Source organism: Mizuhopecten yessoensis, unplaced genomic scaffold (genome assembly GCF_002113885.1).
Source record: "Mizuhopecten yessoensis strain PY_sf001 unplaced genomic scaffold, ASM211388v2 scaffold11049, whole genome shotgun sequence".
Classification (NCBI taxonomy): domain Eukaryota; kingdom Metazoa; phylum Mollusca; class Bivalvia; order Pectinida; family Pectinidae; genus Mizuhopecten; species Mizuhopecten yessoensis.
This window is the reverse complement of record NW_018408853.1, coordinates 496,230-521,326: the sequence shown is the minus strand read 5'-3', so window position 1 is coordinate 521,326 and position 25,097 is coordinate 496,230. Positions and strand designations below refer to the sequence as shown.

Sequence of the window (25,097 nt, the reverse complement as noted above, 5' to 3'; positions counted from 1 at the left end):
AACAAATTTCGCGCATGGATAAATACAGTGAACACCGTGAATGGGACCTTGACCTCCACGAGGGAGTTATTTTTGGAAGTTAATTCGAACTTTTCTCTTTGCGCATTTTGTGAAGAATCCAGGCGTGAATGTATTTGTTGATTGTATGGGAACCCGACAACAGTCGGTAGATTCTATAACAGCATCGTTATTTGACATGTCGTCTGAAACTGAGGAACCGTGGATCCGAGACGCGTGAAACTGATAGCGTTTGAAGTGAGTGATCTTGCGACGGAGCACAGGTTCGTTACAAATGTCTGAAATGACGAATGTTTATGTGTGCTGTGAGTCATATCAGTAGGTTTGTAACACATGTGTCAGCAGGTCTATAGAATATGTGTATTTCAGACATTTATAACGAACCCATGTTGATCAGTGCAGTGTAACAGACGGTATTTCTGATAAATTGCATGAGCGTTAAAATTGTTTCCATTGCCGGCGTTGGTGATTTTAACCGATGTGCATTTTGTACGATATTGCAGACCTTGCCCTTGGTCTTATTTTCGTTGTAAAAAAAGTGTTTTTTTATTTTATTTTTTATTTTGCACATAAATTTACAATGACATTATCAAATCTCACAATGCCCAGCGATATTTCAGCAGTCGTCATGTTTATTTACATTGGATATTGTAGTTCCGGTCAGTGTTGTAATTAATACGCTAAGAATTGTGTCTCGTGCGGCATGGGAATTAAAGTCCCATCAACGACAAAGCTTTCAAAGAGGCTATATAGTGACAATGCCATGCAAATGTAAAAATTTTGCTGGTGAATAAGGTTACCATCTTTCGAATTAAATAAATACCTGTAGAATATGACCTATATACAATTTATTCGTCAATTAATAAAATGACATTTACTGAACATATTTCAATCTTTGTTATTCTTGATGTATATTTATCCAAAAAACTAGCTTCTGTCGTGATCGGACAATCGTGATGGAGATTTATAGCATAAATACATTATTTAGTGTCATACAATGTTGATGCATAAATATTTAGGAGAGAAACACAAACGAAATAAATACATAAACCTTCCTTATTTTGTTACAATTATGAAACTTGTTTTTCAAAAAGCTCTGAATTATCTTTTAGGCTAGGATGGGGATCTCAATATGTTGTCACGTTGTCCGTCACTCAGATGACGAAATGGATATTAACCTCGGACTTGGGAATCGAACCCGGCTAAATGAAATTTCGGTAGCCCGCTGATCAGTTAGTTTTGTACCATCAGTATAATAAATGCTGAGTGTCAGAGTAAAAATTCCCAAAATTCCTTTTTCTGATGTAAGAACATTTAAACACAGTTAATACAAATCGCTCTCTGAGTCATACACGTAGTTTTATAAAGGGACCAGTCGGTCTTGAAACGTTGCGGAACGTTTAATACGTATATTACCTGTGTTTAAAGTAAAACTTTGATATAATCTGCACAATAGTTTTAACTCATTATGAAGCGTAGCGTGACCTGATAGGTATCGTAAGGTGTCGCTATAAAATGTAATAAAAATACTGTAAAACCTCGATATACTGCCCCTCATTCCGTTTGCCACCTTGCGGACCGCCAACAAGTTTCAAAGTTCCATTTTCCCTTTTTTATCTTAGGAATTTCCTTACACATTGCCCCCGATTCGATATCAAAACCCTTTACAACGGCCCTTTGGATAAATCGTGCCAGTATAGCGAGATCCCATTCTACGTCTAATACTGGGTACCGTTTTTCTCTCTTTTTTTCTTGAATTCTAATCAGCGCTTACAGTTTATAATAGTTGTCTATGAGGAATTTCCTGTTGTAATTTTCTTTCGAATAGTTTCCAAACAAGAAACTTTCAAAACTGACGATTTGTATTTCGAAGTTCTTTAGTTCAAGATTGACAGTACAAAAAATAAGACAAAATGAACATACAGAAATAAATGTAACAGTTTAGTGTGTGACGTAACATCTATACTCAATGTCCTCGGGCCTCTACCCTATCGATTAAAAAGACATGTCCATCCATATATTTACAACATAAAATTTATTTATTTAAGAACAATTATGAAACAAGTATTTTATCTTATGTTAATCACACTTGTTGATCCGTAAATTAGCGCGCGGACAGTTTTAAAGTGGGAGGATCCCGGAGATCCCGGAGAAAACCAGTGACGTGGTCGGGCAGGTGACCACATGCCTTTTCATGTCCGATCGGGAAATCGAACCCCGGCCGCCTTGATGACAAAAGACGAGTGTGCTGTCCATTAAGCCATACATTCATATACTTATGCCACGATTCATATACAGTAATCCTTAGATCATCACAAATCTGATCGCTTTGGTTTCTTCTTATGGTCACCAATCACATTTTAATTATATCAGTTCCAGGTAGTCGTTTCTACCTTCATCAGGTGGGAGGTTAAATCTGGTTTGACTGCCGTCAGATGTCGCTGGGGAGACAGGTGGCGCTGTAGGCGTCAATGGGGGTGACCGTAGGGGTAACACAGGCGGACTCATTTTTCCGACTAGAGAATAAACAATTTCGTCTGCACTGTTCAGGCTAACGTCATCTGAAGACATCGACTGTCTGAATGCCTTTTCGACAAAGTATAACTCATTTTGTTGGTGTTTTATTTGTTTTCTCATGTTATACCACGAGTGGGCCAGCATGCAGCACACTGCAAATGCCAGAAGAAATGCACAACCCAGAGAGATAGCAAACGGGAAGCTCCTTTCACTGGACACATCGTTTTTATTCCGCGTGTGATGTTGCGACGATGTTAGATTTCCTGTTAAGCTTGCAATGTCTGACGAATTCTTTAAAATCACATTGTCGGCAGAACCTGAATGTGTTTTTACGTCAGATGCCGTGTTCAATTTGCTTACCGGTGAAGATCTACGTGTACTTGTTAAGAACAAGTTTTGACCATCATTTATATTGTTTTTATTATCCGCACTACTATGTAACTGCGCATGCTCGTTGACGTCGTCAGAGATTGCTGAAGACAACGTAGATTTTGGGTTGAATGCTTTGGTTGTACTGACATAAGTTCGTAGAGTTGTCTCAGAACGAGAACTTCCGGTCCGTACTGCTTCTATGTAAGAAGTTGTCCCAACGCCAGTCGTGGGGATAGGGGTCTCTGTAGGATTATTGAAAGGTAGATATAATAAACTGTTTACGGTCAAGATAAACTAAATGTCAGATGTAGTCAGACGAAATAAACAAATAATATTAAATATTATAGTCTGTTTTACATTAGAAACATTTCATCTGTAATCACGTCGACTTTTGTAAACTTTCTGATATTTGACAACTAATTTTTTAACTGTCTACAATAAGTTATATAACGTAATCTTGGAATGAGGAATGTTTTTTTTTGTTTAAACCTCTAGTATGAACAGATTACAAGTGAGAGAGGTTATTGAGTTAAACGAATGTACCTGTTCAGTATTTATAGGGTGAGATTTGCAAAAGTTCCATAAATATATTTAAAATCATACTCAATAACAGTCTAAAATTGCATACCATTATATACGTTAACAATATATTTTTAAATAGTGTTGGTTGTATATTTATCCACAAAGGTATTTTATTTGTATTTTGTAATACTGTCAATTTTCGATACCCCCTTCTTGATAATGATATTGACTGAATTGAAATGTAAGTGTTACCTGTATCTTCACAAGGACAGATGAAACATCCTCTCATGTTTACCGTCAACGTGCAGCTGCAACCTGGAGTCATGCCTGTCAATGATATTACGTCACATGGTTGCCACAATTACAGTGAGCCAAAGACTGGACACCAACAATATAATAACTGTCTGTCAGAAGATGATATATAAGGATTAAAAAAGCCGTTTATTTAGTCATTATTGACATTAATATAGGAATTCCCATATATTTTCGACTTTGAAGTGTCTGTGCAAACGAAATTACGTGACCAGTCTAACGTCACCAAAATGTTTGATTCCAATGGTTGTCTCATGTTAATGGAGATGGGAGGAAAAGCTTCAAAGTGACGCTGACCCAATTGCGTTCATAGCTTTATGAACGCAATTTCTCCTGGTAACGGTAATGGAGGAACTTGCAACGGAAATTTAAATATAAAAAAAACATATAAATTTTAACTATGATATATTTTCCAAATTACAAACAATATACTTACGGTCTGACAGAAGATGATAAAATCAGAAAATAAGAATAAATAATACCTATGATACATCTTCCAACATCCAGGTGAATGAACAAATCTAATGACTGATGATTTAAAACAAATCAGTATAAAACAATTTAAAGAAAGTTTATTGTTGGGTTGTACAATGTATTTCCGAAGCTGCCACGGACACAAAACGGTCATATATACACGTCTTATAACTGCCTATGGAATTTTATCAAAACTTACGTTTCATATAACAGCACGTTATAATTTTTGGATAAAGACAAATCTTAAAAATGAATCAAAATAATGAAGACATTGTGTATAAGTGATATTATTTCTATTCAATACGAGCGAGAAATATGTATCATGAGAAAATTGATGACGTCATCGTCAATATCTTAACAGCTTTGGCATAATTTAGTAACATTAACTTTAACTGAGTATAGCTACTGGTCGACGCATCGACTCCTATAATTGTACCACGAGAAAAAAAAGACGATGTAGGGTTAAGTCCTTCCCATTTTTGGTCCCATGGAAAAATCGAACTTACGCTTATTCAAATAAACGTAGGTGTAGTTTCGACTTCCCTCAGAGACCGGGGATGAGGCATACCTTGTAGAGCGAACATGCTTTTCATAACTGATATGTCTTAAATTCTCTTGAATCCTGTTATTGTCATTTTTTTTCATTTCATTAAGACGCTTTGATAGCGTAAATTCATTATTCATAATAACTTGATCAATATCTTTATGTGTCTTTACCCATAAAAGGCTGGATTGGATTCATTGAATTCTGAACAGGACTGATTCCGAATCGAACTGAACTTGAATGTGCCTTGCTTATTAACATTCCCTGTAAAGGGGGATAATTCGGTCCATATCCGGTCATGGACGCCATGTTTCCTCTGGGGTTGTATGCAGACATTCCGCCTAGGCTGTTTCCTGTGTTTCCCATCAGGTTTTTAAACGGGTTACCGTTCTGTGGCATCAGACCACTCGGCGAAATGTCTACAATGACGAAGTCAGTATTGATTTCAATCTTATTTTAAAGCATAACAGATTATCTGCAGTATTTGTACTATTTTTACGACTACCAAAATGTCAATCCCGGTATTTACACAAATTTATAAAAAAAAAAATCCAAATTTCATTGTGTGTTTTATGACAAGGTCTGTGATTGGTTAATAGTAGCATATTTGACCTATAACGCAGCGGTGAATATTAGTATAAATGGCAGTTTTTTATTGGAATACTTTTAGGATTTTCAAATCCTCCACGTTTTAATGGACCATTGTCGTTCGAGTTGTCTCCCGTCGCATATACCAAACTCAACATGAAAAAAGTTGAGACCTTTTCTGTTTATCGATGTTTTTTACTATTATCTCTATCCTATTGTTTATAATTGTTATAAAAACAGTGTAAAATATAATAGACTTGATCATTTCTACAACAGTGACACGTTATATCAACCTGACAAAGCTCAAACTGACAAGGTATTTTGATGTTTCATATGGGAAAATGTTCACGTTAATTAGTTTGGAGATCCCCGAGATGACGTTGCGATGTACACGAAGCATATGATTAGAAGAAAAAAGTGTGTAATTTAAATAATGCTTTTAGTTCTCCTTCCAACTAGTAGTAATTTTGAATTTGATAGATTGAACGTGGAGATTTATCCATTGTTCATGCAAGTACATGTATGCATGGGACGGCCGCTTATGCAGTGGATAAGTAAATGTTCCTCTGTTACTTCTTTCTTGACCATTGGAAATGTCTAGATTAAATCCTAGTATGAAGACGTAACGTTTTTATAGTTATCATGCCAAAGTAGCATGCCTCTATTTCTTTTCGTAGTGTCTCGTTCCTTTTGTAAAATATTTCCAAAATATTATATTTTACACCTGTAGTTTTGATTTTGTTTTTGTTATTAGTTGTATACAAATGACTTTAGAAAAACAGACACCCTACCTTGACAACTCGTGATCTTGATGCGCACCAGGAAAAGTAAACAGCAAACAATCATTTTTCGTATTCTCAACAACCGTGTAGGTAACATTATCCCTGCAGTTGTCACAACAAATAATAATAAAATTGAAAATAATAACACAAGGTGGTGAATTTCCAAACGACAGATGTTTGTCGATCTTGACCTGTCCTTATGTCGTACTCCAGGTACTCATCGGAGCGATACATAATCTAAGGTTAAAGGTCAAAACTGTCTGCGAGCAGGTGTGGACAGCGGTTACTCCGCTATTAAAAGAGATAATGCATGCCACTATGGGACAGTTTATACTTCGTAGGTTATTCTTCTTAATATTTCAATAACAGTAACAGGTGGAAAATTTACTTCTTTTAGTTCTACTGTGATGCTACATAGCTATATTTCGTTGCACCGTTGTATAATTATCTCATCTCTATTCCGTGAACTGTATGACCTTTTTGTTAAGATTGGTTGTAAATGCCTCATAAATAAACAAATAAATGCACAAAACTAACACATTCTCTTTACATTCCCGCCGCCATGACAAAAGTACCGAAAGAATAGGAGAATTCCATAAAAGGGGCATAACTCCTCTGGCCTTACCTCACTCAGGCTGACTGCAGTTACATTCTCTTTACATGCAGTTATCTATCACAGTAAACGAAATATCAAAGTCTGATATCTAAAGTGAAACTTGCAGTATGAAACGGAGAATTTAATTACTGATTGTGGTAGAATTATGTTTATATACTGTATACGTGTTAGGACAGACTCAACAATCGAGGAGCACCGATCTTCTTCAGGGACATGAACATTTAAACAACTGGTCTATTGTATCTAATGTAGCGATCATCAGGAGACACTAATATGGGACACGCTACACAATGGCTGGAATGTTGTGTTTTTTCCATGGGTGCACCGACGAAATAAAATTTGATCTTCTGACACCAAAGCTACACTGAGCTCCAATATACATTCGTAGTACTCTTCCATACGTGTCATTTTTCTGGTATCTCTATTAACGTAATGTTAGACACTCATTACAATAATGTGACTAGGAGGAGTTTATGCTTGGCCAAGTCATTGTATCGCAGGGAAACGGCACTTATATTGACATTACGTAAAATAATCTGTTGTAGGTGTTTAAATGACCTTAGATATTCAATGACAACGAGAACCGTAACTGTTGTACATTAAACTTCCATCTTCGAACCTTTATTGAATTTCATGTGTGGAACATTCTACGCCCATGATCGATTTTTTTTATTTCAAGAAATATAAGTATGTTTATGTATTTATGTAAGTTATTTGTGTGGTTTTGTTTCGGAAATAAACGTAAATATGCAATAAGATAAAATTTGGTGTGTCAACAACACTGAATCACGTTTTTCCCAGTATGATATACTGTAAAACATCTAAAACAAGTCTACTCTTGCAAGACTTAGTACCTTTACATGTAATCGTGGAAGTCATGTTGGAAAATGTGAAAAAGGATAGATATTCCGAAACAGACATTGATGCATACAAGTTATAGAAAATAATTATAAGGGGGAAAACCTGCAGCCTTTGATATCGGTTTTGTCTTCTGATGTTAAGCAAACAAACTAAATAATGATTATATGATCTTATTTGAAATTAAAAACTTCGACGATGAAGTTACATTTCAGAACGAAATGAAGGAACAAAATTAATGGTAAAATCACATATAACTAACATTATATTAATTGCAAAGGAAGTCACTGTCATTAACAGTGTCTTGTCTGTTCATCAGTCTTACGTGAAACTCAAATTGAACAATAAAAAGGTATTTACTATGATAAATGAATGTCAATAAACAAATGTCAATATAACGTCATGATATTTTAAAATTTTAACAACTAGCCTCAGGCACACGTACATACACACATAACATAAACGGACGCAGTTCCTTGAGTTATATTAGCTGTCAATAGAACAGTTTGGTTTCGGTTTTATAAGGTTTATTTAAGGACGTGCCTCCATGCGTATTGTATATGCATGTATATGTGTATGTGTGCTGGAGGAGGACTTGTTAGTGTACTTGCCTCCTTGTGATAGCGTGGATCAGATGCCGACTTTATAGTGCTGCCTCACTGAATATCATGCCGAAGCGGTTTAATGGATCTCTTGGGTCAGAGAGGTGGGGCCCAAATGTGGCGACATAAATGTTTTAAAATCCTTCTCTTTCAGTAAGGTTGGAGAGAATTTTAACCAATATTTTCGAGAGCATCCTTGGCAACGGCTCTCATTTTGTTTAAACGGAGGCTGTGAAATCATTAAAGTCCTTAATCTTGGCAAAGATGACTCAATTACGTTTAAACGAAAATTCCCCATTGGTGAATGAAGCAATATTTTAAAGGGACAATTTAGTGAAATATTTTTCTACAATCTTGTCTCAACCTCTGCATGATAATCTAGTTTGATACTTCTTATGAACAGTTCATGTCGGGAAATTCACAACACAGTGTTTTCTTAGTGTTTGTTATTAGAACATGTAATGAAGAAATCCTTAACTGTACATCCGTACTTTCTAGCTAACAAAAATGTCTTTTATGCCGAGGAGAAAAGGAAAATTCTATTTTTTTCACCTAGCCTCTTTAGAATACAAGTACATGCGTTTATTCTGAATCATAAGCATCTTCAAAAAACATCTCAAACATCGTTATAAATGAGTAATCTTTATTACGTTAAAACCTATTGATATCGTACTTCGTGTGGTTTGAAATTCTCCCTGCTGCGTTACCCTCTCAGAGCGTGCATGCCCTAATTGAACCTGTTCGTTTTAGTTCAAATATCTTATTAGAGATATACATTGTGACACTGACAATTTTTGCTTGTTTAAATTAAAAATGGCGTTATGTGTTAACTATGACTCATAACTGGCACTGTGTTGTTTTAATTCTCGCTGAAAGGCCCGGATATTGCGCTATTTCGGTCGTAGCCCTACCAAAAGATGAAAACTGACCACAATTGACGTTGGTTTCAGTTCATGTCATTATCAACTATGTAAACTTTCGTAAGAAGATATTTATATTTCCAGTACCGACTCGATTTTCAGGTTGGCATTTGACTAAATAGCCCATTTAATAATTAAAGTCCTTCTCTATCCATACAAATCATGGGATTTAAACTAAACTAGTGAAGAACATCCTTAGGCAAATTGGAATCCATTTTGGGTAAATAGTGCGTATGTCACCATGAGCAGGGACAAATAAGGAAAATTGAGGTTAATCTTAAAAATCAAATCCACTGCATGGGGCCAGAAAGATGGCACCCAATGAGGGTCATACATGTATTACCGGGAGACAATGCTTGGAAATAGTTGCAATATTATATAAGATGTTAATATACAGGGCCTCCTCTTTTCTCACATTGATTTTCGGCAACCCGATCAGTTGTTATGGTAATACATGCCCAATCTGTAACGCACTTTCATCAAGTCTTTAAATTATTATAGATAGTTAAAACCAAACTCCTTTAAACACTATTTCCTAAATTAATAATGAATAATTATACATTCATGTTCGCTCTTAATAGTCTTTTGAATATCATTTTGTCTTTATTCACGCTATCCCTCGTAAGGGTCATAGTAGAGACCGTGTTCTGTGTATCATTAAGTATTCCCTGAAGACAAGGATTGGGATTTACATACTGTGTCATTCTATCAGGTTGCCGCAAATCATATGAGGAAGATCTAGTTTGTAGTAAAATTAAGCATGAAGCAATAGATAAGCTTGTCACACCCAAGTTATATTCAGAATTATGAAGAAACACTACCACAAAAGTATTTGAAATAGATGAACTTTATTTATAGAATAACGAAGGACAATTCACACACTTCAAATCAATCCGTTAGAATCCCCACGCAAATCGATTCATCCGATGATTATAACAGTACTTAGTGGCACCTTACATGTACCAATACAGTAATAGCGCATTCTGTCAGTCGTACATGCTGTATTTAGCACCGAACGTTGATGATATCAAATTGGGTTATTATAGAAGTCGATTCGATGAAAATTGTTTAAGAAATTATCAACGTATGTGCGTGTATCAGGGTGGAATATATAACTACGGTTAGAAAATGTTTGACAATATGAGTTGGGTAATTTTCCAACTTTCGAATCCCGAGTTAAAGTTTCCGCCATAATATACAAATATATGTTGATTATATCTATTCTACCAAGTGAAATGTAACAAAAGTCTGTTCATGTCTATCTCGTTGTCCATACACATTTTACAAGCTAGGTGACCTAGATAATTGCAATAAGCCTGTTCTTTAGCGTGCGTTCACAATTTTTCAAGTGCTGCCGCTATGTCATAATTTCACTGCGTGTGTTTTGTCATTTCTGACCCAGTGGACAGTTGCCCGATTTCGTCTATCTAACCTTGAAATATTTGAAAAGGATTTGCTTTTATTATCAATTGCCATTCGGTCGACAGACGACAAACAATAAACACTGACGTCATGCTTTATTCCAGATGTTTGTTGTAATCAATCAAATCAACCAATATATCGTCATCGCTCGATAACGCATGAAATCAACATTTGAAAGATTTACAAACACTATTTCAATTCCCCTTCGCGGTAAGTTCAGCAGAATATTCAGACCGTGAGTGGGACAGGTTTTAAGTAGATCTAAAGGTAAAATAGAAGTCTGTTTGTCCACTAGCAAATATCCAAATGCATACAAAATGAAATGCGAATATCCTCATTTTTAAAATTAAGCCAATCCAGTGACATGATTGTTTACCGGTACATTTGCGGGGGAGGTTTTCGGAAGCGCGTTGGTCTGTTGGAAAACAATCAACGTTCGCTCATGGTTTTTCTTCCGTAAATATCCATGGTTATTAACCAATGAAAAGTGTTGTAACATCGCACACGTGGTAGAATTAAATTTAATTAACAAAACACCATGATTGTTTTTATTAGTGTATGTTGAGTTATTAGTAGGTCAAAATAACAAATTATCACAACTTATCGCCTTTCACGATATAAATTTTGTTCTCCAGGTTATTCAGGGATAGGAAGCATTTTTTTGTTTCGATTGAGATCCATCTAATATTCCACAGCTGGAGTTTTAGTCGTCTTCCAGTTCCAATGTCAAAGCAGGATACGGCTTTGACTGCGACCGAAAAAAAGGCAAAGCAGCCTGTCCACCTAAATCAAAAGTTGTATCTATTAGACAGTTGCCTCTTTATTTGAACAACTGTATTCGATGAATAATTTTTATTTAAAATTTCAAGAATCTATCTGACCTTATAAAAATATATATTGTTCCGATATTTAATTAATTTAATGAAGAAAATTGATTACGAAATCTTACCTTGACTGATGTAATAGCTGCAAAGCAAAAAATGTTGTTTACATATCGGCATCATCAAGTTATAATATGTAAAATATTTTTTTGTAATTCCTAATGTACCGATAATGGATACGTTTCTTGTTTAAATAATAATTAATGCTGAATATCTTAAAAAAGATATAGGAACCAAAACCAGATATTTCTTTCTTTTTAAGCCTTACATTATACATACCTCGTTAACTCTCTACCGCATGTTGAGATGAAATGCTTTCGCAGTTCGCTGAAAAATTGAGAAAAAAATCTTTGATTGTAACGTCAAAAAACAGCTAAGGTAATACTAGTATACGGACGTGACTCATGTATGTCTTTGAAGTGTGTTGAAGTACCGGGAGCAGGGTATTTGCCGCATTGCAATAGCGCTGATCTGATGTCGACTTTATAGAGCTACCTCATTGGTATACCATGCCGAAGGCACTCGGCACAACAAAACATAAGCAAATTTCTGTACATCTTAAATTATATTTATCAAAATAAATATGTTGCACATATTGCAATATTTAGGATCTTTGTTGTTCTCTCTACTTCTATCTTTCTTTTATTTCCCAGCGCATTGGTTGCCAGTTCCTTCTCTTTTAGATTAAGTGTTGAGCCCAGCTAAGAAAGGCAAAGAGTTCTGTCCAATAGGCCAGGACGTACCAAAGGCCTTGATAATGGTAGTTGTTATTCCCTTTGTTATAGTAATGGAAACAACTGGCTCGTCTGTTGTCAGTATAATGTGAGCGGGCGGAGTACATTGCTGGGTGCCTTCGACATACTTTACCAGCACCCATGCACGTGTACACATGACCTTAGCTGTTGATAGGACGATAAACCCTCAAACTTTACAAGTGGAGCAATTTTTACAAACTTGGTGTAAAGAATTTCTGCGAAAAACTCAACTCAATTTTGTATAAACGTAGAATGTGCCCCAACCCCTACCCCACATCCAACGGGGAATAGGGGCAGACCCATTTGGAGGAATGTTAGGATATTTTGATGTTTAAAACGCTTCCTTGTCTTTACAAATTGAGGGATTTAAACCAAATTTGGGGACATATGTTGGTGAGGGACAGATTCAATATTTAAAAAAAAATAAAAAAAAGTTGCAGTATTATGTTAATGGGAATAATTTCCAATGGTTGCATAATTATCTAGTTGAGCGATACAGTCCCTCTGGGTACCCCTGCAGGTCGGGGATTGAGATCTTATACTTATTGCATATAAAGGGTGTCATGCAATAGCCAAGTTTGAGATGTGTCCAGAAGTCATAACTCAATATCAAACAAAAGGAAAGTATGTAGTCAATATGCAATTTATGTAAGTCTACTTAAATGAGTGAAGTTGTAAATTTCAAGTCAAAACATTAACTAGAAAGGAAATTGTTGAGAAAACAAATTACTTTTCAGTTGAAAATGACCGAAAAGACCCCCCTGACTTAATCCTTCGTTTTATATAAACAATCTTTAAGTGACGATTAAATTTCCATCATTTTTCATTCTGTTACATATGCTTGTCTAATTTATACATGTTTTCAAAAGCAGAAATGGTATTATTTTGGTTTTAAACTCATTTTGAAAACAGCAAATTATATTTGGTATTTACCCTACCACTTTTGGTAACCCCAGAAATCAACTTCGGTCAAAGTTTTACCTTAGTTTTTCCGCATGTCATTCAATTGGACATCTTTGAACAAAATAATGAGGTGAAAATCCGAATATACCGGGGCCCAAAAAAAGGCCTTGTAGACACTCATCATTTGGATCGAATCACTACATTTACACAGGAGAAGGATTTTAATCATTTTCCCGATGTTTTCTCTAACAGTCCCCATCACTCTGCCCCCAGGGAAGCTATCCATCTATTTGTACACAAGGAGTGGAATTCTAAAAATTAACGTCAATTTCACCTACTTGACCCCAATTCTGAGCCCCCAGGGGGCACACCCTCCGTTTTATACAAAATTGAATCCCCTTTGGCCAAGGATACTCCAAGCCAAATTAAGTTGAAATCCACTAAGCGTTTTAAAGCAAAAGTTGATGGACGCCGCGCCATGGCATAAGCTAACTTGCCGTTCGGGCAGATGAGCTTATAAAAATATATTGCATAATATAGAATGGAACTTACAAATCGTGACAATCCAGAACTTCTTGCCTGTCCCTGTGTGCATGGCCACTATTACAAGTGAATCTCATCTGTAAATGAAACGGCAGCGGTAAAAATATTGATCAAACCTGTTCTGTCTATTTTATAACAAGTCTATCAGTGCAATGTTTATGTATGATAGAGATTAAAGCATGCATAGAAAAAGATTGTAGTGAACCTCATTTATTCCCACCACCCTGCTAACAAAACAGGCCTGAGATCAACAGGACTGAAAGACCATTGAGAGTGTATGCCATACCGAGACGTCCGTTGCCCGTCTGTCAATAAATTCACAAGGTCCACCAACTTATGCAAATAGTGTCCCACTCGGCCGTTTATATTAATTAGTATTAACATGTTAATACGGTTCAGTAATCAAAGTTCAGTAACTATTAAAAACATTTCTAAATTTAAATTGATATTTTGCATGACTTACGTTGTACTGCAGTTTTAACGCTTCTATTTCGCTTTTTGTTCTCCGTTCTCTGAAATAAGGTACATTAGAAAATATAAAAAAAAATCGGAGTTCTGACGCTTCCATTATTTTTCCCAGTGTTATTCAAAAGGTGTCAAACAACTTCCATGTAAAGCAGTGGCTATCATTTTAAATATTAATTTTTCCCTTGAAATATCAATAAAAATAACTTCTTTAAGTAGGCACACTTTATATGTAAAAGGGCGAAATTGTCATTTAACATGTTTGAGTTATACTGGTAAGTCTGAAACATTTATGCAGTTTAAATACTGTATACTTAATACGCAAAATAAATACTTAAGGAATGAAATTTACTTTTCCATCATTCATGAGGTCATAACAACATTGGCTTTCTAGACATATATTGGTGAATATGTCCAGAACGCCAATGTTGTTATGACCTCATGAATGTAGAAAAAATAAATTTCATTCCTTATATTTACATGTTTAGGTGCATTGAATTTTCCGATCGAGCATAATTAAAACTAAAACCGTATTTTTTTTCTCTATTTAAGCACGGGGGCAACGGAGTAGAGAGAGCAGCGTGTTTTCGCGGGAAAATGTAGATCAGCATGACAACAAAACGAACAGAATATAGCTTTATTTAGTTTTACACAAGTCGGATATTATTATCATGTACTTTATACAATAAAATGAAGTCTATCATGTTAAATGTTCATCATATAAGCATAACTTAACTATATCGAGGGAAGTTTTACGGCGGACGTTTTACGCTCTGTGCTACGTCATTAAAGTGTATCAATACGCAGTGATGAGGTCACCTGTGTTATGCAAAAATGAATGTCATTTTCGCCAATGGGTCCATGCATACAGAATGTAAACATTAACTTTTATTACGAATTTAATCACTGTTAAGGAGTTCAGAAAAAAAATCTAACATTATGTAAAACCATACATCTATGTGAACTAAGTGTATTTTTGATTTTCATGGCATTTTTTTGCGTTAGTTTGTTTGAAGTGATGCAAGTTCATGCCACATGCTACATGCCACCATGTTTGAAAGCTTTTCTATTAAGAAGACTAGTATAAAAATAATAATGAACACCAAGTTAACCTGATGTGCTACTCTTACGTCACGAGCTGGTGCATGAAACCTCTGAATGAATATATCATAAATTGTCAAATCATATTCTGCATCTTATGTTGATAGTTATCAGTGTGCCGTTAAATGATAAACGAACCGACCTGACACATGCGTCTCTTTCTGCATAGCTGTTGTGTTTACTATGTACATCGCAGGAATAATCGTTACCCATTCTGAAAATGAAACAAAACGCATATTAATGCATCTTCTTAGAACAATTCCATAGATCCAAACTTTGCATTTCTACTCACTTCCATGTCCATGTTGGAGTATAACATCATGTTGGAATTGAGATTGCTGTTTCTTGTAGATTTTGTTTTGATATATTAATAATCCATGAGGAGAAACGATTTAAGGATTTTGGTAACGAATTTTCATAATTTCCTATGTTATGGTTATATGATGTAATGATACATGTAGTCACCGATAACCCGTCTATCTAGGTACTCAAATGATCAACGTGTGAAAAGGTCACGTGATTTGTGACGTCACAGTGGAACATTATGCGATATCCTGTTCATTATGTGTACCCATTCTGACAGGCGTATTACATAATACCTGCATAACAGTGTAAGTTATAACATAATCATCAATCGACAAATAAAGACATCAGTAATGTTATGAACTCGTGCATTCAAACCTTTATCATGAACTTTTAATTCCGCACCTGCATCAACCAAATTTAAGACAGTAAAACACAGTCCTGAGACAGTGTACACACCTACACATTCTACCCGTGAATGTCATGGCCGAAAGGGCATTTATAACCGATCGTCAAACTAACACAGGTAGTATGGTGTAACGTCGCATTTCATTTTTCCCAATCTTGAAAGAAAAGAGTTGTTGGAAATGTTTTAGTAAGTTTCAAATGATTATACTGGATTTTACATGCGTTTTAACCTGAGGCAAGTTACCTTGACCGACAACTGACGATGTCAATCAGGTAAAAATGTTTGTGTATCGTACACGATATTAAGAGTTTTTAATGGAATTTCGTTGTAATGATGGTGCTGATATGACATTTACTGAATTGTCTAAAATATTAACATAAAAACACTTATTTGGCATTATTTAACATGAGTGGCACACAATTTCAGAAGAAACCTTCCGATTTTATCATTTACATGTCACCTACGATTGCCAATGAATCCAAACTAATATCAGTTCATATTTAGAAACATTATGTTTTAAAACAAACACTGTTGTGAAGCCAACTATCAACGACTTGATCGAAGCGAATTTCGTTTGTTTTTAGAGTAAAAATTTCATGTATAATTTAAAGCTGGCAATGAGTTGAGATTTAGGAGCTAGTTTCTTCTTTTATCAAGCAAAATCTGTTTGTGCTGGAGCTTTGAGTAATGACTTCAAGTACCAATTAATTGGCGAATGAGGAAGCTATTTAACTAGTTGAAAAGGGGTTGTACAAATTTGTTTTAATCTTTGTTGAACGGGCTATGCAAATAGTGTCACAGAACGGTACACTATTTCAAATATTTAAATACACGTAAGTGAGAACAAAATAATGCACTTGTTTCACACAAATAGACTTACGTGTTAATTATTTCGAAAGAAATGGAAAAAAAACCACCGCCGAAGTGGGTAAATTTAAAAGGCCTATTTTCATTTTTGAATCCCGACTGCAGCCGACATCTTGAACAAATATTTCAATGAAATAATATTTTAAACTCTCATGTTATTTAACTCCGTGATAGTGGCAGTTTGATTTACATTACCCATGCATTGTTTGTTCACGTACACATGTGTGAATAAAATTATGAGGTATTTTAATTTATTTTCATTTGGAAATATGACAAAACCAAATTGAATGAAAGTATATGCGTTCGATGTCTATGTGCTCTAATACTACATCAAAATCAGAAGCAAACAGTTTGTTTTAAACTTTTACGTTTAGACGTTGATTTGTGGACAAATAACGTCACATTGGGTATGAAGTAGGAATACGAGCAATTTGTCAACAGTTTCAGAACATAACAGTATATCATATTGCAAATATATGTCTCTAACAAGAGCGATCAAAATAAATCTGCTGCACCCATTGCAATATTTGGGATTTCTATGCAAATCACCACCAATCAAACAATAAACAGCAAAACAAACACAAGTCAGTCAAATCGAAAAAGAATTAAGATAATGGAGTCAATCAAAATTTCACTAACTAAAACTTTAAATTGGAAAACAGATTATCTCGTGAAACTAAACAACAATAATTAAAGAGATAATTTCAGATCACATTTCATTTTTGATATACTGTTTGGTAAAATTAGTATAGACATACAGTAATATTTACTTCTACTCTTTTACTTAAGCGCAGGACATGTTCATTAATATGCGAAACTTAAGTGTTTGGTTTTATTTTGTTTAACGTCAAATTAAGACCTGTGGTCCTTTAAGGACGTGCCTCCGTGTGTTTTGTGTAAGCATGCATGCGTGTATGTGAGCTGGATACAGGACATGTTGGTGTGTTTTCAGCCATGAACTCCTGAACATGGCGCCCTGAACTCGCCTGTTGGATTGACGTTAAACCATGTTTAACCAACCAACAGTACCTAATGTGAAAGAAATATAATTGATCATTGCAATATGATAAAGACATTTTAAGAACTTCCTGGGAGATAGTGATAACATTTTAAGCTCACCTGCCCGAAGGACAAGTGAGCTTATGCCATACCGCAGCGTCCGGCGTCAACTTTTCCCTTTAAAAGCCATATTCTCCTGAACTACTGATTGTATTTTAACTGAATTTGATATGAAGCGTCCTTGGGACCAGAGGCTCAATAGACTAATGAAATAAGGGTGTGGCCCCCTAGCGGGCTGAGTTAGGGGCCAAAAAGGGGGAAATTTAGAAAAGATTAAAAAATTTCTTCTCCATTTTTAGAAATGCTAAAACCAAATACTACTCATAGTTGTAAAGGCCTTTGGGTGGTTTATAAAATTTGTGATTGTCATGTCTTCCAGGCCCTCCGTTTGCCCCTGGTGAGGGGGTGAAATTTAGTTTAGTTTATATAGGAAATAAACATAATAGGCCATATATTCCAATGTTTTGTATGGAGTTTGCTCATATTTGACAGAAATACTTGTTAGGAGAGGAAGGTCTGCTGGTATAATTTTTGTGACCCTGAACCCCCAGGGGGCTGAGGGGCGGAGCCTAAAGGGGGCAATTTGGCTATATTGCTACAAACAACTTCTTCTGTAGAACTCTGCACTGGATATCAATCATATTTGATCAAAAGTATTCATGGGACGCAGGGATTAAAACATTGTACAAAATGTGTGGCTGACCCCCAAGGGGGCTGAGGGGCGGGTGAAAAAGGGTTATTTGGCTAGACTGCTTCAAGCGACTTCTTCTCTGGAACTAATAGATGGATATCAACCATATTTGACTGGAAGCATCCCTAGGTGGTGGAGATTCAAATTGTACACAAATGGTGGGGCGGGACCAAAAGGGGGCAATTTGACTATATTGCTATAAACGACTTCTTCTGTAGAACTATGCCATGGATATCGATCCTATTTGGTCGGAAGCATTCATTGGAGACAGGTATTCATAATTGCACAAATGGTGGGGCCCAAAACAGTTTATTACTTGGAAATGGCTAAGATCCCCCCGTATAACCATATATACATTGGCTGAGTATTAAGAGAAGAATGCACATTTGCTTCCAGGATGGCCCTAGGGTCTGGCCACACCCTTGGAGACATAGTCCCTGGGTCATAACTTTGAAATGGTTGAGATCCCCACCCCAAAACTTTATATACAAATGCTGAGCATAAAGAGACGAATGTAGTCATGATATTAGAAAAGACCCTGGGGTTTAACCAAGCCCCTAGGGACCTAGTTTCTTAACTTGTAAATATGAAGTGTCAGTCTAGAAAAGGGTAATTCTTATAACTTGCGTGGAGAATAGAGAAGTGTCAACAGTGCCTCTGGAGGTGTTTTTTGGTATTCCACTGGATTATCGTGTAACCCTGGAACTGGATACCGTTTATAAAGAAATTGTGTTACTGTGCAGTTTTATTGTGTTATATGCATAACGGATTTATGTGATCACTGTGCAGTATATTGTGTTATATGCATAAGGGGTTTATGTGACTACTGTGCAGTTATATTGTGTTAGATTCATAAGGGATTTATGTGACTACTGTTCAGCTATATTGTGTTATATGCATAAGGGACTTATGTGATCACTGTGCAGTATATTGTGTTAGATTCATAAGGGATTTATGTGACTACTGTTCAGCTATATTGTGTTATATGCATAAGGGATTTATGTGATCACTGTGCAGTATATTGTGTTAGTTTCATAAGGGATTTATGTGATTACTGTGCTGTTCCGGTGTGTTATATTCACAAGGGATTTATGTGATCACTTTGCAGTATATTGTGTTTCAGTCATAAGGCGTTTATGTAATCACTGTGTATTAGTATTGAGTTGTATTCATACAGGATTGACAAGGTTATTGCACAGTCTTAGTTTTGAGGGATTTATGAAGTGACTGGATTTATATTGTATTGCAATCATAAGGAAAATAATTCTCATTCTTTTTTTGAGAGACGATTTTGACGATTGCATGTATTTCAAAAAACTAATTTGTCTTGATTTGAATGAACAAAATCAACATTTTAGGAGATAGACAATCGAATCTTCTCTTTTCACGAATTGCAAACACGAAATATAAGTACCACGAAACTTTCGTGATTTACGTTATGTAGAGAAGCAGTAGAATCCTGTTGATGTCCTGTAGTTGTGTAAAATACAAGTTACTGTATCAACCAGAAGTGATGTCATGTAGTTGTGTAAAATACAAGTTACTCTATCAACCAGAAGTATTGTCCTGTAGTTGTGTAAAATACAAGTTACTGTATCGACCAGAAGTGATGTACTGTAGCTGTGTAAAATACAAGTTACTGTATCAACCAGAAGTGTTGTCCTGTAGTTGTGTAAAATACAAGTTACTCTATCAACCAGAAGTATAATCCTGTAGTTGTGTGAAATACAAGTTACTGTATCAACCAGAAGTGTTGTCCTGTAGTTGTGTAAAATACGAGTTACTGTATCAACCAGAAGTGATGTACTGTAGTTGTGTAAAATACAAGTTACTGTATCAACCAGAAGTATTGTCCTGTAGTTGTGTAAAATACCAATTACTGTATCAACCAGAAGTGATGTACTGTAGCTGTGTAAAATACAAGTTACTGTATCAACCAGAAGTGTTGTCCTGTAGTTGTGTGAAATACAAGTTACTGTATCAACCAGAGGTGATGACCTGTAGTTGTGTAAAATACAAGTTACTGTATCAACCAGAAATGATGTCCTGTAGTTGTGTAAAATACAAGTTACTGTATCAACCAGAAGTGATGTCCTGTAGTTGTGTAAAATACAAGTTACTGTATCAACCAGAAGTAATGTACTGTGGTTGTGTATACTACAAGTTACTGTATCAACCAGAGGTGATGTCCTGTAGTTGTGTAAAATACAAGTTACTGTATCTACCAGAAGTAATGTACTGTAGTTGTGTATACTACAAGTTACTGTATCAACCAGAAGTGTTGTCCTGTAGTTGTGTAAAATACAAGTTACTGTATCAACCAGAAGTGATGTCCTGTAGTTGTGTAAAATACCAGTTACTGTATCAACCAGAAGTGTTGTCCTGTAGTTGTGTAAAATACAAGTTACTGTATAAACAAGAAGTGATGTCCTGTAGTTGTGTAAAATTCAAGTTACTGTATCTACCAGAAGTAATGTACTGTAGTTGTGTATACTACAAGTTACAGTATCAACCAGAGGTGATGTCCTGTAGTTGTGTGAAATACAAGTTACTGTATCAACCAGAAGTAATGTACTGTGGTTGGGTATACTACAAGTTACTGTATCAACCAGAAGTGTTGTCCTGTAGTTGTGTATACTACAAGTTACAGTATCAACCAGAGGTGATGTCCTGTAGTTGTGTGAAATACAAGTTACTGTATCAACCAGAAGTGATGTACTGTAGTTTTGTAAAATACAAGTTACTGTATCAACCAGAAGTAATGTACTTAAAGAATCTCAAACGCGTTCTGAATTTATGACGGTCGCTTCACAGAAACCAAATGGAATGGAGATTTGTTTGAGATAGAACGTTAAGAGATGCTACTCCCCGTTGAATTATTTACCGTCCCTGGATAGTTGTATGCGTGTTCTTTGTTTGAGAGATGATGAAGTGGCATTAAGTAAACGTTACCCTAGTTAGTATACGTGTGTACGAATACGTTTTGTATAACCGCCGAGTCATCATAAAACCAGTTTAGCCAGCCTTTCGTGGTATGACGTATACCAGTGCTAGTCACCATCGGCTCCGGTGACTTACAACCTTAATCAACTCTGTAGAACGCTTTCCTCGGGTAATACATTATCGTGTCCATGTAAAGCAATTTAATTATAAATAATTTGGTATTGGAAGTTTGCCATGTACCAGCGACATTGCATGATGATGTAAACACCTGTTTGTAACAATTTAAAGTGGATACAGTAATCTTACCAGGTATATATTGTTAAAGTTTGAATAACGTAAAAATGTACTGATCACGTGAACATATTGATTACTGAGTGTACTGTAACTTCGGAGCAAATTCCATAGTGTGTTATACCTTGTTGTTTACGTCACTTATCTTAGTCACTGACCCCATTCACGTACACACATTGTACTTTGTGTAGCAGTTATTAACGTTTGTTTTAAATACCAAACGTGGACAGGATTTTACTCGGGATAGGACTGTTAATGTTTGTGTGTTTAAGAATTTAATACAATATCTGTATGCAACTTTCACATGTACATGAAACTAATTTGTCCTTTACCTAAATCTTACCGAACAGATATTCGTCTCTCGTCCGCACCCATCTCTCACCTAAACCTATAACTTATCTGACAGGTATTCGTCCTTCGTCCGCACCAACACTTGAACCTTAACCTATAGATTACCCAACCCCGACAGGTTTGGGATTGAGAAAAGAATATACATGATGTTTTCATGTGCAACCTCCCGCATAATTGTGACATCAACTTGGGGACACAAAACGGCCAAAATAAATCTGCTGCACCCATTGCAACACATCCTAATAACCGTTTGGCTCCTAGCGCATTGCTTGACAATACCTCATTTTTCACCCAAAAGGAGAAGACAACAGGTTCTGTTCCCAGGCTTGGACATACCTACGTTCTTAAAAATGGTTGTTGTTATTTCCTGCTTTAGGGTAATAGCAACATTTACACATTTAGTTAGTCCGTTGTCAGTATAAAGTGACCGAGAGGAATGTTTTACCGGGTGCCTTCGGCATGGTTGTTTAGTGAGGTAGCACTCTAAAGCCAACATTAGATCCATACTATGGAAAGGAGGCACATATTATACACATACACGCATACATTAGACACACGGAGACACGCCCTTAAATGACCTTTGCTGGACGCTAATACCAAACACACCTGTATACATTTATGTATGACTTTTACACAGCTTTCAGCGGTATTTGTCTCTCACACTTAGACGTCTATCACCTGTGTTAAATTCAAAAATTCATCCGATTCTTACATGTGTCCGTCTCTCATGTGTACCCTTTCTTACATGTTTCATCCTGTATGTAGCCAATATGTCACCTACACAAAAGTATCGCATGTGTCCCTCTTACGCTTATATCAATCAGTCACCTGTGTGTGTACCTGTATCCATTTACCACACAAATCCTTCTCGCATACACACCACAGGGATCTGAGAATGTGTTACAGCTGTTTTTGGACCTAAACTGGGGTGTTCAGAGTATCTGTTCTCGTTTTAGGGGTTTAGATCAATTTTCGATAAAAATGCCAACCCTATGATGATATATATCGTGTACAATTACTCTGAACACTTTGGTTTGGGTCTAGATCTAGCTGTAACAAATTATCAGGTCCCTGTGATATACACTTCGTATCTAACCTATGTCTATGTCTTACCTGTACCAATGTCTCGCCGGTATCATGTCTTACCTGTGACATTGTCCTACCTGTAACAATGTCTCGCAAGTATCATGTCTTACCTGTGACATTGTCTTACCTGTAACAATGTCTCGCCTGTATCATGTCTTACCTGTAACATTGTCTCGCCTGTATAATGGCTTACCTGTATCATGTCTTACCTTTAACATTGTCTCGCCTGTATCATGGCTTACCTGTATCACGTCTTACCTGTAACATTGTCTCGCCTGTATTATGTCTTACCTGTAACATTGTCTCCCCTGGATCATGACTTACCTGTAACATTGTCTCGCCTGTATCATGACTTACCTGTAACATTGTCTCGCCTGTATTATGTCTTACCTGTAACATTGTCTCCCCTGGATCATGACTTACCTGTAACATTGTCTCGCCTTTATCATGGCTTACCTGTATCATGTCTCACCTGTAACATTGTCTCGCCCGTATCAGGTCTTACCTGTATCTATGTCTTGCCTGTAACATTGTCTCGCCTGTATTATGTCTTACCTGGAACATTGTCTCGCCTGTATCATGGCTTACCTGTATCACGTCTTACCTGTAACATTGTCTCGCCTGTATCATGCCTTACCTGTAACATTGTCTCGCCTGTATCATTACTTACCTGTAACATTGTCTCGCCTGTATCATGCCTTACCTGTAACATTGTCTCGCCTGTATCATGACTTACCTGTAACATTGTCTCGCCTGTATCATGACTTACCTGTAACATTGTCTCGCCTGTATCATGCCTTACCTGTAACATTGTCTCGCCTGTATAATGGCTTACCTGTATCATGTCTTACCTTTAACATTGTCTCGCCCGTATCAGGTCTTACCTGTATCTATGTCTTGCCTGTAACATTGTCTCGCCTGTATTATGTCTTACCTGGAACATTGTCTCGCCTGTATCATGGCTTACCTGAATCATGTCTTACCTGTAACATTGTCTCGCCTGTATCATGGCTTACCTGTATCACGTCTTACCTGTAACATTGTCTCGCCTGTATCATGACTTACCTGTAACATTGTCTCGCCTGTATCATGACTTACCTGTAACATTGTCTCGCCTGTATCATTACTTACCTGTAACATTGTCTCGCCTGTATCATTACTTACCTGTAACATTGTCTCGCCTGTATCATTACTTACCTGTAACATTGTCTCGCCTGTATCATTACTTACCTGTAACATTGTCTCGCCTGTATAATGGCTTACCTGTATCATGTCTTACCCGTAACATTGTCTCGCCCGTATCAGGTCTTACCTGTATCTATGTCTTGCCTGTAACATTGTCTCGCCTGTATTATGTCTTACCTGGAACATTGTCTCGCCTGTATCATGGCTTACCTGAATCATGTCTTACCTGTAACATTGTCTCGCCTGTATCATTACTTACCTGTAACATTGTCTCGCCTGTATCATGCCTTACCTGTAACATTGTCTCGCCTGTATCATGCCTTACCTGTAACATTGTCTCGCCTGTATCATGCCTTACCTGTAACATTGTCTCGCCTGTATCATGGCTTACCTGTATCATGTCTTACCTGTAACATTGTCTCGCCCGTATCAGGTCTTACCTGTATCTATGTCTTACCTGTAACATTGTCTCGCCTGTATTATGTCTTACCTGTAACATTGTCTCGCCTGTATCATGGCTTACCTGTATCTATGTCTTACCTGTAATAATATGTCGTCTGTATCATGTCTTTCCTGTATCTATGTCTTACCTGTAACATTGTCTCGCCTGTATCATGGCTTACCTGTATCTATGTCTTACCTGTAACATTGTCTCGCCTGTATCATGGCTTACCTGTATCTATGTCTTACCTATAACATTGTCTCGCCTGTATCATG

The 25,097-nt window shown here is 36.4% G+C and overlaps 1 protein-coding gene across 2 annotated transcripts; it reads right to left on the bottom strand.

Moving 5' to 3' along the window:
* Nucleotides 1-1,998: 1,998 nt before the first annotated feature.
* On the bottom strand, nt 1,999-15,684 carry LOC110465072. 2 transcript variants are annotated; one of them, XM_021520648.1, is made up of 9 exons: nt 15,488-15,684; nt 15,338-15,409; nt 14,093-14,141; nt 13,639-13,706; nt 11,708-11,755; nt 11,497-11,513; nt 4,933-5,178; nt 3,682-3,756; nt 2,004-3,149 (listed from the first exon to the last, which is right to left on the bottom strand). In XM_021520648.1, exons 2-9 carry the CDS (start codon nt 15,406-15,408, stop codon nt 2,383-2,385), a joined length of 1,341 nt encoding a protein of 446 aa, XP_021376323.1. In that variant the 5' UTR covers nt 15,409; nt 15,488-15,684; the 3' UTR covers nt 2,004-2,382. The 2 variants fall into 2 exon arrangements, with proteins under 2 accessions (XP_021376324.1, XP_021376323.1); XM_021520649.1 differs by lacking the exons at nt 11,497-11,513; nt 11,708-11,755; nt 13,639-13,706; ... (1 more) ...; nt 15,338-15,409; nt 15,488-15,684 and adding an exon at nt 6,139-8,180 and having other exon boundaries at nt 1,999-3,149.
* Nucleotides 15,685-25,097: the final 9,413 nt, after the last annotated feature.

Coding starts and splice junctions, on each gene's coding strand:
- LOC110465072 (XM_021520648.1), bottom strand. CDS start 15,408: ATGGGTAACGATTATTCCTGCGATGTACATAGTAAACACAACAGCTAT. Junction 13,707..14,092: donor CGTTAAAACTGCAGTACAAC/GTAAGTCATGCA, acceptor TTTCATTTACAG/ATGAGATTCACTTGTAATAG. Junction 3,757..4,932: donor TCCAATCCAGCCTTTTATGG/GTAAAGACACAT, acceptor TATCATTGACAG/GCATGACTCCAGGTTGCAGC.